This window comes from Meriones unguiculatus, chromosome 19 (genome assembly GCF_030254825.1).
Source record: "Meriones unguiculatus strain TT.TT164.6M chromosome 19, Bangor_MerUng_6.1, whole genome shotgun sequence".
Classification (NCBI taxonomy): Eukaryota; Metazoa; Chordata; class Mammalia; order Rodentia; family Muridae; genus Meriones; species Meriones unguiculatus.
Window position 1 is genome coordinate 25673526 of NC_083366.1, and position 17887 is coordinate 25691412.

Below are 17887 nucleotides of genomic sequence, written 5' to 3' on the forward strand. Positions count from 1 at the left end.
ATATTTCAATCACAAATATGTTTCCAATTTTCCACTCTCAATCACAACAGCAGAATGGGAATGTTTATGTCAAGAATGTGCTGGCCTTGAAAGCATTACTTTGGTTAATTATGAGTGTGCCAAAATGTCCTTCACTCTCTTTCCAGGTACACAGCGAAGATAAGGAATTTCCAGGTGCCGTCTCAGAGTCTTTGACATTTGTGAAAGTACACACCCCCTCTGCTCCTTCAGAGTGAATTTGCCAATTTTACTTATATTAAAAAGTCCTCAAGGTGAGTCAGAAATTAGTCCTTAGGTTTTAAAAGCTCAAGCAACAAATAAAGAGCTTTGTATGAAGTCTTTTCTTTCTACATCATCTCTTTATCTCTCAGCTAATTAGGACCCTTCCTTAAGCCAAAATGTTCTAGGGACGTATGAGGCATAAGTTCCCTAGACAGATTTCTTTTAAATTCAATGCAAGCAACTGTTTTGCCTGCAGTAGCAATTACTTCTTCCTTGTGCACAACACAGAAATTAGCTGTGTCTGCTTCAAGCTAGAACAGGGATGAAGTGTCCCTGTTAAATCCACAGCCCTAGGGGCTGCCAGGCAGAATCTTTCCCAGGCTTGGCTTTGCTCTGTGCCAAGGGATATATAAAAACCCAGTGGGCTCAGAGATTTGCCAATAAGCAAACAGCACCAGCAGACCAAAGTAACCTCTGTATTTGTCTGCTCTTAAAAAAAAAAAAAAAAAAAAAAAAAAAAAAAAAAAAAAAAAAAAAAAAAAAACCTTTTCGAAGTACCACAATGAATACAAGTTTGTATTGCAAAGATACTTCCTGAGTTAAGGTCATGTTGATATTTTTAAGACTTAATAAAAGGGCCTGGAAGATGACTCAGTGGTTAAGACCGCTTGCTGTATAATCAAGAGGACCAGGTTCTGAATCCAGCTCCCATGTAACAAGCCGGGAAGTCTACAAATGGCTGTAACTCCAGCTCCAAGACAGCCAACATCATCTTCTGGCCTTTCTGTGCACAGGTACACACACATGCATCTACACTTACAAAGGCACACACAAACACATGTAAAGTAATAATAATTAAATGACACATACTGTAGATTGAATGTGAGGCATACTCCCCAGGCAGCTGTGTTTGAACTTTTGGTCCTCAAATACTGATGTTACTTGGGAAGGCTGTGGCTTTTCTGAGACTAGCTAAAATTCCAAGTGGGTTGCTGGGGAGAGCCTCGAAGCTGATAGCCATGGCTTCCGGTTTCAGCGTGCTACTTCTGATCTGCCAAGGTGTAACAAACCATGCAAAAATCTCCTCTGATAGGAGCTCAGCCACAAGGCGCCTGCCACCATGGACTCTTCGACCACCTTGCTCTCTGACATGAAGGATTCCATCCGCTGAGCCATGAAGCCACATAAATCCTTCCTTGGCTTCCTTCAGTCAGATGTTTGTCACAGAGACAAGAAAAATAAGGAACACAGCAAGAAATGGGTGTTTTCTGTCCTTATAACTGGTTTAAGACAATAAACTAACTATAGTTTATAATTAGGTATCCGGGATGCGAACTCATTTTAGAACTTACTTAAGCTCAAGCATAAGATGTTTCAAACTAAAGCAGTGACTTTAATACAGAGAAACAAAGAACGGCGTCACACCTACCACTTGAAGAATGTTGGAGACACTTTCCCATTTGGCTTCTATGATATTGGCGCCTCCATCCACCATGCCTTGGTAACCCTGGATAAGGGGGGAAAAAGTCTATTTAAAAAGAGGCTGGACTTTACATTAACAGACCAACAGATTATAAAATAGAAACACGGATTGCAATGAATCTAGTTTCCAGACATGACTATTAGAAGACCGTGTGATGCAAATGTTGGATAAAAAGCATTAAACCGTGGTGAAATCAAGAAGTGACTAACAAAGACCTCTCCCTAAGTCCATTTCTACAAAGCCAGGAAGGGAATGAACAAGTAGAACGGAGGGCTCGTTGCACCCTGGGTTCATGTGTCAGATCCTACCTAGTCCCCACTGTGCTGAAATGTGCCTTCATCCAAACCCACATGTTTCTGAGCCAGAAGGATGCAGCCAGGGCAGCAGCCATAACTCAGGAGCACTCTCTCTGAGAAGAACAGGACACAAGAGTTGCACTCCTTGAGGGACTTTGATACAACACGCAATGAAGACCTGCCTAGTTCCCACACAAAGACCAACTGCAATAAGGTCTGGCATTGAGTGGTAAGTTAAATAAGAGGACACGGGAGAGAAAGTGTCCCCAGCTTGCCCACTAAAGGCGAGGACCAGCTGGAGGTCCAAAAGCATCCTGGGATGGTCTCAGGGCTGGATTCAGATCAATGAACACAGTATTTCTACAGCAGCATCTGCCCTCCCAGAACTGCTCCTCACTCAGTTACCACAGGCCATTCTACCACTTAATTATGCCCCCACACCAAACAGAAACATTCCTTTTCCTCCTATTCTTTGAATGTAAATGTTGGGTTTTGTCTGTTTGTTGATGCAAGGTCATCTCACACAGCCCAGATTGGCCTGGAACTTACAGCTGGGGTTGACCTTGAACTTCTGCTGCTCCTTCCTCTGTCTCTAAAGTACTAGAGTTACAGGCATGCACTGCACCGCACGCCCAGTTTTATTTGGTGCTGAGCCTTAAATTCGGGACTTCCTCTGTGCTAGGCACAGCCTGAAATACTGATTTGTCATTTTAAAAATTGATTTTAATTCTTACAAAGAATTTTGCTTCTTAGGAAAAACAAACGGTGCCACAAGCTTTATAACCCATTTTACATGTTACTTGGCAATAATAATTTTAACTATTTTGCATAGTCTACATATGTTACAAGGAAACAATTTTTTTTTCTTAATGAAAAAAGAATGACTCAATTACTGTTGCCTTTGAAGCTTCCACTCCACTATGCCCATGGTGACTTGCTAGGAAATGACTCATTTTTCATTTCACAAAGTCACTGTGCTCACCTCACATCAGAAAAATAACTGCACCCTTCAGCTTTAAGCTGCCTTTTACTCAAAAGAGACTGCCACATTAGGAGATCTAATTTTACCTTAATTCATTAGGTAGAAAGTAAGATCAGGGTTGTTGTTTTTTTATTTTTCTTATATATTGAAGCAGGCTAAACACTTATCTAAATGGAGCCAAAACATTTTCTAAAATTCCATTTTGTACTCTGCCGTCAAAGCCAGTTTCATGACTCACCTAAGAAAAGCAAACCACTGAGCCCTTTAAAATCACACTAGGTTTTTAACGAAAGAAAACACTACCAACTTTGTTTACTCTACTTCAGAGGGTGATCAGTGCTGAAGGACCCTGGCTGGCTCTATGAAACCCACCCTCCACCAAATCTCCGGTCAGGTAATTCACCCCCATGAGAACACTGGTCATGGGCTCGGAATTTTGCTGAGCAGCAGCACACTGGACATCAGTGGCTCCCAAACGATTCTGAGGAAATGCACTGCTATACTCAGGAGTCCTTGTGGCCACTATGTTTAGTTGCCCGTTGACTCCACCATAAACAAATTAAAACCAAGCCAACATGTAGTAGTTTTTGAAGTGATGTCATTTTTTTTTTCAAGATTAAAGGGCCACATGGAAAATTACCATCTCAAATTAAATCACGCCTTTTTCTTTCTGAAGTGTTGTTGCATGAGCAAATGATCAGTTTCTTCTCATGAGTAGGGTATCTACCTCAATGTGAATTCCTGCATTTTTCTGCTACAGAAAATGCTCAAGGACAGGCATATTGAGAGGCTATCTAGTTTTATATCTATATATTTATATTAGTCCAAACCATTGTTCAAAACGAGCTGCTCACTAACTAACTAACTAAATAAATAAATAAATAAATAAATAGGCATCAAAAGTTCTCTACGTCTGTGGTTTTCTTTCTTTCTTTTTTTTAAAGATGTTGTCTTGGAGAGATCAGGGATACAAAGCACATACCTTAAACATAGTAAAGGCGATATACAGCAAGCCTATAGCCAACATCAAACTAAACGGAGAGAAACTTAAATCAATCCTACTGAAATCAGGGACAATGCAAGGCTGCCCACTCTCTCCATATCTCTCCAACATAATTCTTGAAGTCCTAGCTAGAGCAATAAGACAATTAAAGGAGACCAAAGGGATGCAAATTAGAAAAGAAGAAGTCAAAGTATCACTATTTGCAGATGATATGATAGTGTACATGAGTGACCCCAAAAATTCTACCACGGAACTCCTACAGCTAATAAACACCTTCAGCAAAGTGGCTAGATACAAAATTAAGTAAAAAAAAAACCCAGTATCCCTCCTGTATACAAAAGACAAAAGGGATAAGAAAGAAATTAAGGAAACAACACCCTTCACAATAGCCACAAAGGACATAAAGTACTTGGTGTGACTCTAACCAAGCAAGTCAAAGACTTGTATGAAAAAAATTTCCAGTCTCTGAAGAAAAAAATAGAAGATATCATAAGATGGAAAGACCTCCCATGCTCATGGCTTGGCAGGATTAACATAGTAAAAATGGCCATCTAACCAAAAGCAAGCTAAAGATTCAATGCAATTCTCATTAAATTAACAACACAATTCTTTACAGACCTTGAAAGAAAAATTCTCAACTTCATATGGAACAACAAGAAACCCAGAATTGCTAAAACAATCCTCTACAATAAAAGATCTTCTGAAGGTATCTCCATCCCTGATCTCAAGCTGTACTATAGAGCAACAGTAGTAAAAAACGGCATGGTACTGGCATAGAAACAGAATGGTGGATCAATGGAATCAAAGAGAAGACCCAGAAATAAATCCACATACCAACGGACACCTGATTTTTCACAAAGATGCCAAAACCATACAATGGAAAAAAGATAACATCTTCAACAAATGGTGCTGGTCTAACTGGATGTCTACATGGAGAAAAAAATGCAAATAGATTCATACTTACCACTCTGCACAAAACTTAAGTCCAAGTGGGTCAAAGACCTCAACATAAAACCAGACACACTAAACCTGTTAGAAGAAAAAGGGGGGAAGAGCCTTGAACTCATTGGCACAGAAGACAACTTCCTGAACAGAACACCATCAGCACAGGATCTAAGAGTAACAATCAATAAATGGGACCTCATGAAACTGAAAAGGTTCTGCAAAGCAAAGGACACTGTCGTCAGAACAAAATGACAGCCTACAGATTGGGAAAGGATCTTCACCAACCTTATAACTGACAGAGGGCTAATATCCAGAATATATAAAGAACTCAATAAGTTAAACACCAAGAAATCAAGCAACCCAATTAAAAACTGGGGTACAGAGCTAAACAGAGAATTCTCAACAGAGTAATATCAGATGGCAGAGCAACACTTAAAGAAATGCTCAATATCCTTAGTCATCAGGGAGATGCAAGTCAAAAACAACCCTGAGATTTCTCCTTACACCCATCAGAATGGCTAAGATGAAAAACTCAAGTAACAACACATGCTGGAGAGGATGTGGAGAAAGGGGAACCCTCCTCCACTGCAGGTGGGAATGTAAACTTATACAACCACTTTGGAAATCAATCTGGTGCTTTCTCAGATAATTAGGAATAGTGCTACCTCAAGATCCAGCTACACCACTCCTAGGCATATATCCAAAATATGCTCAAGTATACAACAAGGACATTTGCTCAACCATGTTTATAGCAGCTTTATTTGTAATAGCCAGAACCTGGAAACAACCCAGATGTCCCTCAATGGAGAAATGGATACAGAAATTGTGTTACTTTTACACAATGGAATACTTACTGTTCAGCAATTAAAAACAAGGAAATCATGAAATTTGCAGGCAAATTGTGGGAACTAGAAAAGATCATCCTGAGTGAGGTAAGCCAGATACAGAAAGACACACATGGTATATACTCACTTATAAGTGGATATTAGACATATAATATAGGATAAACATACTAAAATCTGCATACCTACAGAAACTAATCAAGGACTCTGGGTAAGATAAGATGTTCAATCCTATTTCAGAAAGGCAAAGAGGATGGACATCAGAAGAGGGAGAAAACAGGGAACAGGTCAGGCACCTACCACAGAGGCCCTCTGAAAGTCTTTACCCTGCAGGGTATCAAAGCAGATGCTGAGACCTATATAGCCAAACTTTGGGCAGAGTGCAGAGAATCTTATGAAAGAAGTAGGAAATAGTAAGACCTGGAAAGGACAAGAGCTCTACAAGAAGAGCCACAAAACCAAAAAATTTGGGCACAGGAGTCTTTTCTGAGACTGATACCCCAACCAAGGATCATTCATATAGATAACCCAGAACCCATGCACAGATGTAGCCCATGGCAGTTCGGTGTCCAAGTGGGTTCCCTAGTAATGGGAAACAGGGACTGTCTCTTACATGAACTCAGTGGCTGGCTCTTTGATCACCAACCCCTCAGGGGGGTGCAGCCTTACCAGGCCACAGAGGAAAACAATGCAGCCACTCCTGATGAGACCTGATAGAGTGGGATCAGAAGGAAGGAGAGGAAGACCTCCCCTATCAGTGCACTGGTTGAGAGGTATGGATGGAACAGAGGAAAGGAGGGTAGACTTGGTAGGGGAGGAGGGAAGGAGCTACAGGTGGGATACAAAGTGAATAAACTGTAACCAATAAAATTTTTTTTAATTAACAACAACAACAAAAAAGATGGTGTTGTATTTCTATTTCTGGGTTTTTAGGTACCTGTAGAGGCCAGAAGAGGGTGCCAGGTCTCCTGCAGCAGGAGTTAGAAGTAGTAGTGAGCCTACTGAAGTATGTCCTGGGAACTGAACCACAGTCCTCTCTAAGAATAGCAAGCACTGTGTCTTCTTTTTAATTTAAATATATATTAAATTATAATATCATGCCAGGTGTGGTGGCACATATCTTTAGGCCCTATGAGTTCAAGGCCAGCCTGGTCTACAAAGCAAGTTCCAGGACAGCCAGAGATCTTAAATAGAGAAACCCTGTCTTGGAAAACCAAAACCAAAAAATAATTATAATTTCATCATTTTCCTCCTTTCCCTTCCTTCTTATAACCCTTCCGTCCTACTGCTCTCTCTCAGAGTCATACTTATTTGTGTGTATATCAATAAATATATATTCCTAGATATATGTATATATGCAACCTGCTCAGCCTCTACATTACTCTTGTGGGTACATAATTTCAATAGGAACAATAATAGAAAAGCAAGAACTCAAACTGGACCTCCACCCTACATAAAAAGCCATAGGCAAAGAAGAAATGCTAAGAGTAGAAGTCTTCCCCAGATTGGTCATGCAAAACCATGTGGTCAGCCCTGAAATCATGCACATACAAGTAAATGGTGTGTCATCTCTTCATCCCCACACTCTTAAGATCTCATTCTGCAGCCCAGATTTGTCTGGAGGCCAGGTTAGCCTTGGATTCACAGGAAACCTCCTGCTTCCTCTTCCTGACTGATAGAGTTACAGGCATGAATCACACGCCAAGGTTACCTGTGGTTTTTCAAATTCAGGACCTTGGCTTGATTTTGCTCACAGGAAAGGACCATGCAGAACCTGAACGTGTATAGTGTTTCTTTCTCCAACCCGGCGGGCATTCTCGGATCACCTCTCTCCCAGGGTTCTCAACTAAAGTAAAGATCTCCGAAGTCATCCATTAAAATTGTACTCAGTGGCAAAATTACTTTGTGGAAAATTCCTATAGAGAAAGAAGCTGTAGAAACTGTCCTTGGTAAGACTGGGTCAGCTCTAAAATAGATTAGAACGTGGCAGGCCACTGTATGGTCCTGTGCTTGGAGCCTGAGCAAACCACTGGTACAGTACACTAATTTGATGTATTTAGTCCTCTGGCGTTATTAGAGTTCTTTAAGCCAAAACTAACAGGGCACAATTTCAGGAAAGCTATAAACCTAACAGCCACGGCAGGAAGGAGGCAGGTACGCTATGCTCTGGGCTAACAGTCGAATCTACATGGCTGATTATGATACCAGCATACACAATGGGAACTCACTCAGCCTCTCCATGAACACCATCATGACAGTGAAGATGGCACAAGTAGGGGCAGCCCATCCTCTTTTGCAATTTAGGATGTTAAGTGTGTCTAGACTACCTAAAACCTTGGTCATGACACTGATGGCTGTAGGAATTATCAGGTCTGAAATGGTATATGAAATCTTTAAGAACTAGCATTTAAAAAAAAAAGTACTCACCCTGCAGTTATTATCATTACTCAAGACATACCCTAACCAGTGTTCCAGTGGAAACGGAAGGTGCTGATCGTAAGAACTGGCCTTTTGTAAATCAGTGTAACTTAACCAGTGTGGTTAACAGGCGTGCTGGTCCAAGGGCTGGACCTCGAAGTGTGAGCCGTTGAAAAGCTCCACAGGAGACAACCTGTGGTGATGTGATACAGCTCCACCCTCCAACACCAGTGCCATTAGCTTCAGTTTGGTTAACTAGTTTGGGTATTAGGGAAGCTCAGATGCACAAATGGTTGTTAAAAATCCCCGAGATGTGCTTGAATAAGAGGTGGATAACATTGCTTGAATTTTGAAACACTGATGGGGAAGTGGAAGCCAGCATCAGAGGAGGAGTGGTGGTTCATGACAACAATGAACCAAGAGATGCTTCAAAAAGGTCCACACGGATACTGAGGCCTCTTTTTAAGCCAAGGAATCCTACCAGCTGGCAGTGTCCTTGCATTTCAAGAGCTTAAGTATTACCCAGATTACAGCACAAAATCACCTTTCTGCAGGTGTCACTTCAGAGTAAGAAAAGGCAGAGGTGTAGTCCATGGCAACTCAGTATCCAAGTGGATTCCCTAATAAGGGGAACAGGGACTGTCTCTGACATGAACTCTGTGGCTGGCTCTTTGACGGCCTCCCCCATCAGGCCTCCCCCTGATGGGGGAGCAGCCTTGCTAGGCCACAGAGGAGGACAATGCAGCCAGTCCTGATGAGATCAGAGAAGCTAGGGTCAGATGGAAGGGGAGGAGGACCTCCCCTCTCCGTGCACTTGGAGAGGGGCATAGGAAAAGATGAGAGAGGGAGGGTAGGATTGGGAGGGAAGGAGAGAGGGGGCTACAGCTGGGATAACAAAGTGAATAAACTATAATTAATACAAAAAAATAAAAATTTAGTTAAAAAAAAAAAAAAAAGAAAAGCCAGAGGCTAGAAAAGGGTTTCACAGCTTTTTCCGCCACAGGCTTAGCTCTTCTCACTTCAAACACCAGGAGATGGAAGTGCGTTCTACAGGAGTACAAGAGAGATCTTTCTAGCAAAGGGAGAAGTGGGGAGGAATCTCTACTAGAAATGAAAAAGTGGTGCCAATCCAGGAGTTCACAGAAATCCTTTCTTTTCATTTCTTTGACTTTTATCTTTCTTTCTTTTTTTTTTTTTTTTTATTCTTCTGGGGAGTCGCATGCAGCCCAGAATGGCCTTAAACTCAGAGGACGACCTTAGGCTCCTGTTCTTCCTGCTCTCCACCTCCTGTGTGCTGGGATCACAGGCAAAGCTTTGTGCATGCTAAGCAGGCACTCTACCACCTGTGCCACATTCCACAGCCTCGAACCGCCTTTATTAGGATGTTAAGTCAGGCTACAGTGCTCAGGGCCTGAAACATGAGACGCTAAAATGACAGGCTAATCATTCAAGTTCAATATGAAAAGCCAGGCTGGTGTAAACCAAAAATAGACATGTCAACTGGAGCTGATGAGGACAGCGGAGACCCTTGAGTCTCTCCCTGGAGCCACAGGGAAGGTGACAAAGGTACCATTTAGGTAGATCTGGGAGTTCATGGCAGTATCAGCTCTCCTGTACCTTATTTCTTTGCATCTAACACATTTAGAATTTGGAATTAAAATTTAGAATAGCAATAAGATTATCTGCTAAACAGGTAAGAATTCTCCTGGCCTTTGTTCAAGGTATGGACAATGAGAGATGAGCTGACAGCATTTATAAATGGCTACCCATGTACAATATCAAACTGTTAAAACCTTCATTTAAAGATAAGACATTTGGGTTATCTCTTTGCAAAGATCTCTATGAATGGTTCTTTTAAAATCTTAAAAAAAATTCAACAATAGGATATTAAACTTATATAATCAATTAAAAGCAACGAGAGGCTTATTTTCTTCAGTCATGATGGGGGAGGGGAGGCACGTTAACTTCACTTTTTCCTATCCAAGGTTGGACCCACCTAATCAAGGACAGCCTGGATCTTGTTTTCTCACTACTAAGGAGTTATGGCCTTCTGTGGGCTGTTAAGGGAAAACACTCAGCTTAAGAGCGTTTAAAACAAACAGGAAGCAAAGAAAATAATGAATAATCAGCTCATTACATAGGAAAAATCTAGGTTAACCCACCAGCCCTTCCCATCTCTCCTGGGATGGAGCCCAAGGCCTCTACATGCACCGCACGCAGGCCTGACCCAGATCCACAGGCTGACAAGCAGCAGCCAGAGAAAGAGCTCAGCCCAAGCAGGTGCCAGGCTTTAGCCAGAAATACCAGGCTTTCGGGTTCATACATTTTTCACACGCTTTCAGAAGAAAAGAAAAAAGGGAGGGAGGGGGGAAAGAGGAGCAGGAGGATAAACATAGAGGGAGGAGTAGAAGAAAGAAGAGGAACAGAGGAGGAGGTGTTAAAGGAGGGGGAAGAAGAACCCATTGCTTAATTAATACTAATCTCTTTAACTGTGTACTAAAGTTAACCTTGAAAGTTCTAGGTGAGCTGAGAACCTGGAAGACACACGAACGAACGCATGTTGGCAAGAATCACTAAATGGTGCTTGAAAGCATAATCCTGGGCACCTTTTAAGTTCAAACAGGTTGAATTTAAAACCATTAGAGCCATTGAGCCTCCAGGGGAAAGCGCCATCTGGGAACAATCTTGATTGTCCTGACCCTGGAGAGCAGGTGCCTCTGGCATTCACTGGGTAGAAGCAGGATGCTCTTAAACACCCTGCAATGCGCAGGCCTCCATTGCCCAGGCCTGAATTATTTATCCTATCCCCAACCCCACAGTGCTGAGTGAGGCTAAGAAGAGAGCCTCAGTACTAGTCAGCTCATGATTCTCAGAACATCCAGGAGTGCATCAGTTCAGTCACATGCCTCAGCTCCACGACTTGGTTCCATGCCTGGCCGCAAACCAATGGAGTCAAAGGCAAGCATGTCTGTCTGCCCTGCAGCCAGCCAGCAAAAAACCCCTTTGGGGTTAGTGAGCAAAACTCTTCCACATATTTTCTACCAGTGAGGGAGAAAAACAGGAAATCTCATTTCTCTTCGTCCCGCTCCCCAGCTCCCCATCTTTCTCTCTTTTCTTTTGCTTTTTTTTTTTCCCTTGCCTCCTCCACTCCCATTCTTTTTCAGCCAAGGTCTTATCCCAGGCTGGTCTGGAACTCACTAGGTAATCAAGGATGACTTTGAACTCCTGAAGCTTTCCTGCCTCCGTTACATCCTGCACAAATATTACTCCCATGGGTCAAATTAGGACACAGGATCAAAGGGCTAATCCGTTTATTCCCAGGGCTGCTTGCTATGGATCCGCAATCCCCCTTACCTAAGCCCTGGAAGGGGTATATTAGGATTCTAAAGGTTTGAATTTTCAAAGGCAGGGTGGATCTGACTGCAAATGTGACCCTAGGTAATCAGGGGCTCAGTGAAGATGCCAGCCCTGTACATGTCAGTTTCTGTACAGAAAGGTACAGCCCCTCACACCAGGTAGGCTGAGCCAGGATTATATTCAGCCTTATTCCGGACCGATCACCAGGGCTTTGCTGTCAAGCAAGTGAGGTAAAAGTTTACAGATTTGAGGGTTCTGTTTTACAGAGGTGTTGGTGGTTGGTCTAATGCTAATTACTGGCACTCAAGATCTGGTTACTGCCCACTGGATATATCCATCCTTGTTTGTGCAAACCTGAATAAAACATTATATCTGGTTGGTTCATTCTTGGGCAGGGCAGAGTGGGGTAGGTGTGGCTAGGTTCCAGAGCTTTTGAAGACAGATGGAGCAGAAGAGAGGAGGAAGGACGATAGTGGGTTAGCCAGGAGGAAAGACTCCAATAATGGCGTGAAAAGGCCCAGATGAAGAATAAAAGCAAGTATGTATAAGATTATGGATGGAAGATGGGAAAATGGTTAAGGAGGATGGCATTGGATAGGGGCTGGGAGATGGATGGTAAAATGGTTCAGACAGTGTAGGTAGGAGTATCTACCAGGCCCAAGGTAAATAACAGGTGTCTGTATCTTGTTATTTGTAACAGCGGGTTAGATAATGCCGCCGTGATAATCTTAGGGCTAATAATAATAATTATATAGCCCAACAGCTTTTTTCAATTTACTAGAACACTGAGGCCTAAGTTTTACATCAATAGTTATTGATGGCACTCCACACTCAGGTACTGCTTACTGCTGCTGAAGAAAAGAACCTTATTCATGTACCAAGTCCTACAGAATCACTGTCCTCTCACTCACTGACACTTCAGCTCCTCAGACTGATCATCTACTCATTTCCCCCAACTCATCAGCCAGCGGGGGGAGAGGGGGTATGAGTGAGCAAGCCAATCTAATAAACCCTGTCTTGGGATCATATATTGTTGGTTCTGTTTCTGTGGAGAACTCTAGAAGCGATCGTGCAGAGAACAAATCTGGTTAACCTCAAGAGAAAGATCAAACGTCTTGTGTTGTAGGCCCGCAGGTGTTCTCCATATAAATGTTTGAACATCAATATGTGCAGACAGACACAGGTCTGGAGTCACCTAAATATCACCAGAACCCAGACAGACAGTCACAAGACAGGATGAGAAAAAAACAAAGTACAGACACACAAGACGCAACAACCACACACACAGAGTAAGCGTCTGAGAAAGCACTGAGAGTTTACCAGTTTCTAGCAAAGGTTACATACATCCTCACACAGCCATCTGCTTCCAGTCTTTTCCCAACAAACAACACTCAAAACAGAGTTGGCTCTTCCTGGAACTTGGGCTTCTCAACATTGTCGGAACTGACACACGGGGCCAACTGAGTCTTCAAGGTTGATGACTGCCTTGTCCGATTTAAAAGGTGTTATGCTGGATCCAGTTGTTGCCACCTGGATGCCAGAAACAATCATCCCCCTAACAATGAGACTATCAAAATTGTCTTCAACCAACAGCAAACATCCTTGGATTTAAGTCACCCTGAAGTAAGCTTGGGGGACCACAGCTCTTTCTAGAAAGGACTGAGCTTTTTCTAACCCTGCAAAGAACTGCACAGTAACACAAAGAATGGTGACTGGGGGAGGATTCGGTTTGACTATGAAATAACAGAATCAACTTCCTTCCTTACCTAAATACACCCTGAAGAGCCACCAGCAAGATCAAAGAACTCATGCAGAACTTTCTTCTACTTTCCGCTAGGTACTCAGCTACAGGAAGCCAGAGCAGAGGGCACCAGTCCTGTGGCTTGTGTGCAAATCACATGGGCTCCTGGGGGAGCATTCTTTAGACTCTGCGTCGCTAGCAAATTTAAAAGCACTGCTAATTTTAACAGAAAACCTCTTCTGGCACTGCTCCAACCCCAAAGAGCTTGTGAAAAGCACATTTACTTATTAAGAACTACTCTCAGGACAGAATATGCAATTTTCTCTTAAGGCTCAAGGCATGAGAGAGAGGCAGAGAGCACTGGGGGAAGGTGGGAGAGAAGTTACCTCGCTGCTCAAAGGCAGGCTCTGAAACAGAAGCAGAGAGAACAAGGCAAAGGTCCAGCTGCAACACAGGGGTGACACCTGTTGCCCAGTGGCCCAGTGGATAAGTCAATGGCCTTTCCCATTGACCCTGACACACAAAAGCAAACTCTCAGGGAAGAAGAAGGAGGTGGAAGAGGGCTTGTACTCCATGTGGCACGGATCCTAATCTGTGCTTATGCTTCACTGAGCAGAGAAAGGGGATGGCAGCAGTGAGAATCAGAGCCCAGGCATGGAAATTCACAAGGAGAATCTGACCTTCACACACTCCAAACAGTAAATATTAAAACAGTCTGAATGCACTGAAGGTTAGAACCATTGTTTGCAAACTGCCAAAATCTAATAAACAAGTATCACACAGCCACAGATTTTGGAAAGTAAATTAAAACACAAGGGTCGAAGAAACGTTTCCCAGATAAATGGCAAACACATGAGGTAAGGGAATATAGATAGGTGCAACCATTTCACAAAAGGAGAGATGTTTTAGTAAGCCCCAGCTAGCTGCATTCAGACTGAATCTGATGTCATCACCTTTGGAGGAAGTGGGGTTGAAAGCTAGGGCTGGAAGGGCTTTCAGAAAATGCTTCTTGAGTCAGAGGTATCCCAGTGGTCATGGCTTTTAACTGATTGATGCCATCATCTACAGATCAGGGTAGAGATGCAAAACACATAATTTTAAAGAGTAATGTAGACCTGGAAGTGTTGGGAGAGTTTTTAAGAAATGACGAATAATCTAAATAGACCAGTGACTTAGGAATCTCACACATAAGTCTGATGGGCTATTAACCCCCACCCCAGCTTCAAAGGCAATTCCCCTATCTCTGCCTCTGGCCTCATCGTAGGACTAATGGGTTTAGAGATGTCTGTGACCACAGTGGATTCTACAAGGCTTCTGTCGATTCACATTTGGGTCCTGATGGTTCTGTAGCAAGCTCTTACCCCGCAGAATCTTCTCCTCAGCACAATTCTTCTCCATCTTTCGCTACATTTTACAAATTTAAATAGAATGATTTTCCTTATAGTTCTGGAAATAAAGTGGCTCAGTATACGTTGGTTCCTTCCTCACACAGTGCGTAATTTCTAAGCTGCCAGAGCCGCACACACAGGAGAGGAAGAGCAGGGTCAGTGTGCTCAGGTATAGAGTCTTAGTCTAAGTGAACACAGATCTGAGATAATGGACTTCATTATGGCATTTTCATTCATATTCCTCCTCGTCCATTCCTCTCCTTTCCCTCTTAGTCTCTTATCCATCTTGCTGCCTCCCTCCTAATATCTTCCCTCTGTCCTCAAATCACAGGCACTTTATCACCTTTTCTACCTCTTTAGGTGCTTCTTCTCATCAGTCTCCTTTCTAGTTTCGTATCACATACACAAGCACACACACACACACATTCAGGTACAAAAATTAAAATCTAAGATCTGCAGGAGAGCAAACGTGTTTGACTGAGTCAAGTTAACATGAGTCTCTCAGTCATATCCACTTCCAAGCAAACTCATGACATCACTTTTATTTGTGTACTAATAAAATTCCATTTCAGCCAGATTATTCATTGTGAAGCCAAGACATGAGCAGGTACCAAGGTGTGGTCGGCTTTACATTAATGACGGAAAACTCAAAAAGGCTGTCTTTCCTCTTACTAGTCTTTGAAATCAGCTCGCACAGTTAACACCTTCAGGATAATTGACCCAGTTATCAAGACCAGGAAGTTGATACCCGCGTGACTTTTGTGCCGTCTTATCTCACCACCATCAGTACCACCACACCTCACTTCAGGGTACTCAGCCAGGGGAGGCAGCAGGAGACAGACCTGTGAGCCCAGGGCTCTGAGCCAGTGGGCAGCACACATTCCTCCACTAGAGAAAGCACAAATGGGAAGCAAGCACTGACCTCTTTGATGAAGTACACTTTGGCCTTCACATATATTCCCATGCGCACCACAGCACGAACAGCAGCATTCATACCTGTACGGGAAAGAACACAAGCAGCTGTCAGTAGAGAGCTTGAGGCTATTTCACCAAGACCTGGGAAAACCGCTCAGCTGCCTATGTTTCTGTTTCCTCATTACCTGGGACACATGCCTCGAAGATTAGTGAATACAAGCAATTGGAAACCAGGGTACCCAGCATACTGGGGTTCATCTAAAGGTGGGGTTCACATTATAAAAGAGCCTGGAATATTTTTTAGTTCAGATAATCACTGATCAACTTGCTGTACATTCTCCATTTTGGAGACTCTTGAGGCTGAATAGAGATTCCAAAACCTTAGCCTGCTGAGTGCTCCAATGGCAGTTGTATGCTCTGCACCTCAAAATTTTGGGCAACTCCAGCCCATCATTAAAGAAAATAGAGGGCAGGTGTTGAAGGCCAACTTCAAAGAAATTAATAGTGAAAGGGGCAATGGGTCTGTGACTTGAGAAGCTGAGTAATTATTTTGTCCCTAGTAATCAATGTGATTTAAAAAAAAAAAAAAAAGGCAGTGAAAAAGGCGGGCAGTAATGGCGAACGCCTTTAATTTAATCCCAGCACTCAGTAGGCAGCACAGGTGGATCTCTGTGAGTTCCAGGGCAGTGTGGTCTAGAGAGAGAGTTCTAGGAGAGTCAAGGTTACACAGAGAAATCCTGTCTTGAAAAGACAAAAAAAAAAAGCAATACAAACAAATCTTGCCATTTTAATAAAAATGAAGAGAAGGTAAAACAAGCCAGCCTCCTATAAATCTCCATACATCCTCAAGAGGTACCAGGGACATTTTCCACACTTAAAATAAGAACAGCAGTGAGCAATGTGTTAGAATGCAAGGCCAGAAGCTCAATTCTACTTTCCACTGAGATAACATCTTGCTTTAGTGGCCTGCCAGTGGCATAATACCTGAAAAATTTTGCATCATCTTAGCCTCAGAGTCTAAGGCCCAGCAGAAAGGTCAAGGCATGAGAACCATGCCCAAAAACAATGTAGCCCTCGCAGATGTGGTGCAATGCGGAAGATGACAAAGTGACCGCTCAATAAGTACACAGATAAAATGGGAGCTGGGGTAATAGCTCTATTCACAAAGTGCTTGCTGCTGAGGCCTGAGAACCTGAGCTCTGACCCTGGCACCATGTATAAAGACAACCACCACAGTGTGCCTGTATTCCCAAGAAGAAGACAGGAGGATTGCTGGAACTTGGGGGCTAGCTATTCCCAGGTCAGTGTGCTCCAGATTCAGTAGCAGACCTGGTCTCAAAAAAATAAGGTGGAGCAGCCAAGCGCAGTGGCACACACCCGTAACCACAGCACTCAGGGAAGCAGAGGCAGGAGGATCACTGTGAATTCAAACCACTCCGGTCTACAGAGCAAGTCCAAGACGGCCAAGGCTACACAGATCCCTGTCTCGAAAAAAATAAAAATAAAAAAACAAACAAATAAAAACAGGAAAGAAATTAAAGAAGGCACTAGACCTCTGGCCTCCACAGAAATGGGTGCAGGACCACGCAAATATGAGCACACATTTTCAGTTCTGCAAATCACTTAGGAAAAACTTTATCATGTAAACTCACAGTCTCACTTTTGCTTTCTGTTAAAATCATATTTTAGAAGCTGAAGATACAATTTGAGTAGTCCCTTTTGGTATAATAGCTTAAGAAACCCCGTGTGGTTGGTTTTTAGCTCGCAATTACACAGAAGGCAACAGCCATGAAAGCTCCCACCCCTTCCTTAGAACCCTTGGCGCTCGGCTGCCGAGTCCTGCAGTCTCATCCTTGTTCTTGGACTCGACAATATGTCTGAAGAGTCTTCTGCCAAGAGAAATTTGTTTTGGCTAAGGCATGCATACATGTGCCAAGCTCCTCCTCTGCAAAGGTACATGGGAAACCCAAGCTGGCATGGAGGAGGAGAGTCTCCTGGCCACACCCTGAGGACTCTCCTGCTATTTGATGATGGTGAGAAAACCCTGTGACATCTGCGGGACCGTCAGCATCATCCCCACCCACACACACACCCACACACCCTGCACCCCTTCAGCTTCTCCAGGCTCCCTGCTCCCTGGCACACAAAACTGCCTGCCCCTCTGTATTCACAATGATGGCCAATGATGCAGGCATCACCATGGGAAGGAAGGGAGGGCTGAGTGTTGGTTCTTATATTCTAGCTGCACGGATAAAACTAGTACTTAATAGTTCCTGCAGAATGGCTGTCCTTCTG

General features: G+C 43.1%; 1 protein-coding gene across 4 annotated transcripts in view; it reads right to left on the reverse strand.

Annotated features, from left to right (window-relative positions):
- Pfkp (phosphofructokinase, platelet) overlaps positions 1 to 17887 on the reverse strand; it is a 63701-nt gene that overhangs the window by 33991 nt on the left and 11823 nt on the right. For all 4 annotated transcript variants that reach the window (XM_060372543.1, XM_021657073.2, XM_060372542.1 and 1 more), the window contains exons 2-3: positions 15600 to 15673; positions 1652 to 1729 (exon numbers count right to left, since the gene is read on the reverse strand). In XM_060372543.1, coding sequence (XP_060228526.1) covers positions 1652 to 1729; positions 15600 to 15673 — 152 coding nt within the window. The remainder of the gene's footprint in view (positions 1 to 1651; positions 1730 to 15599; positions 15674 to 17887) is intronic.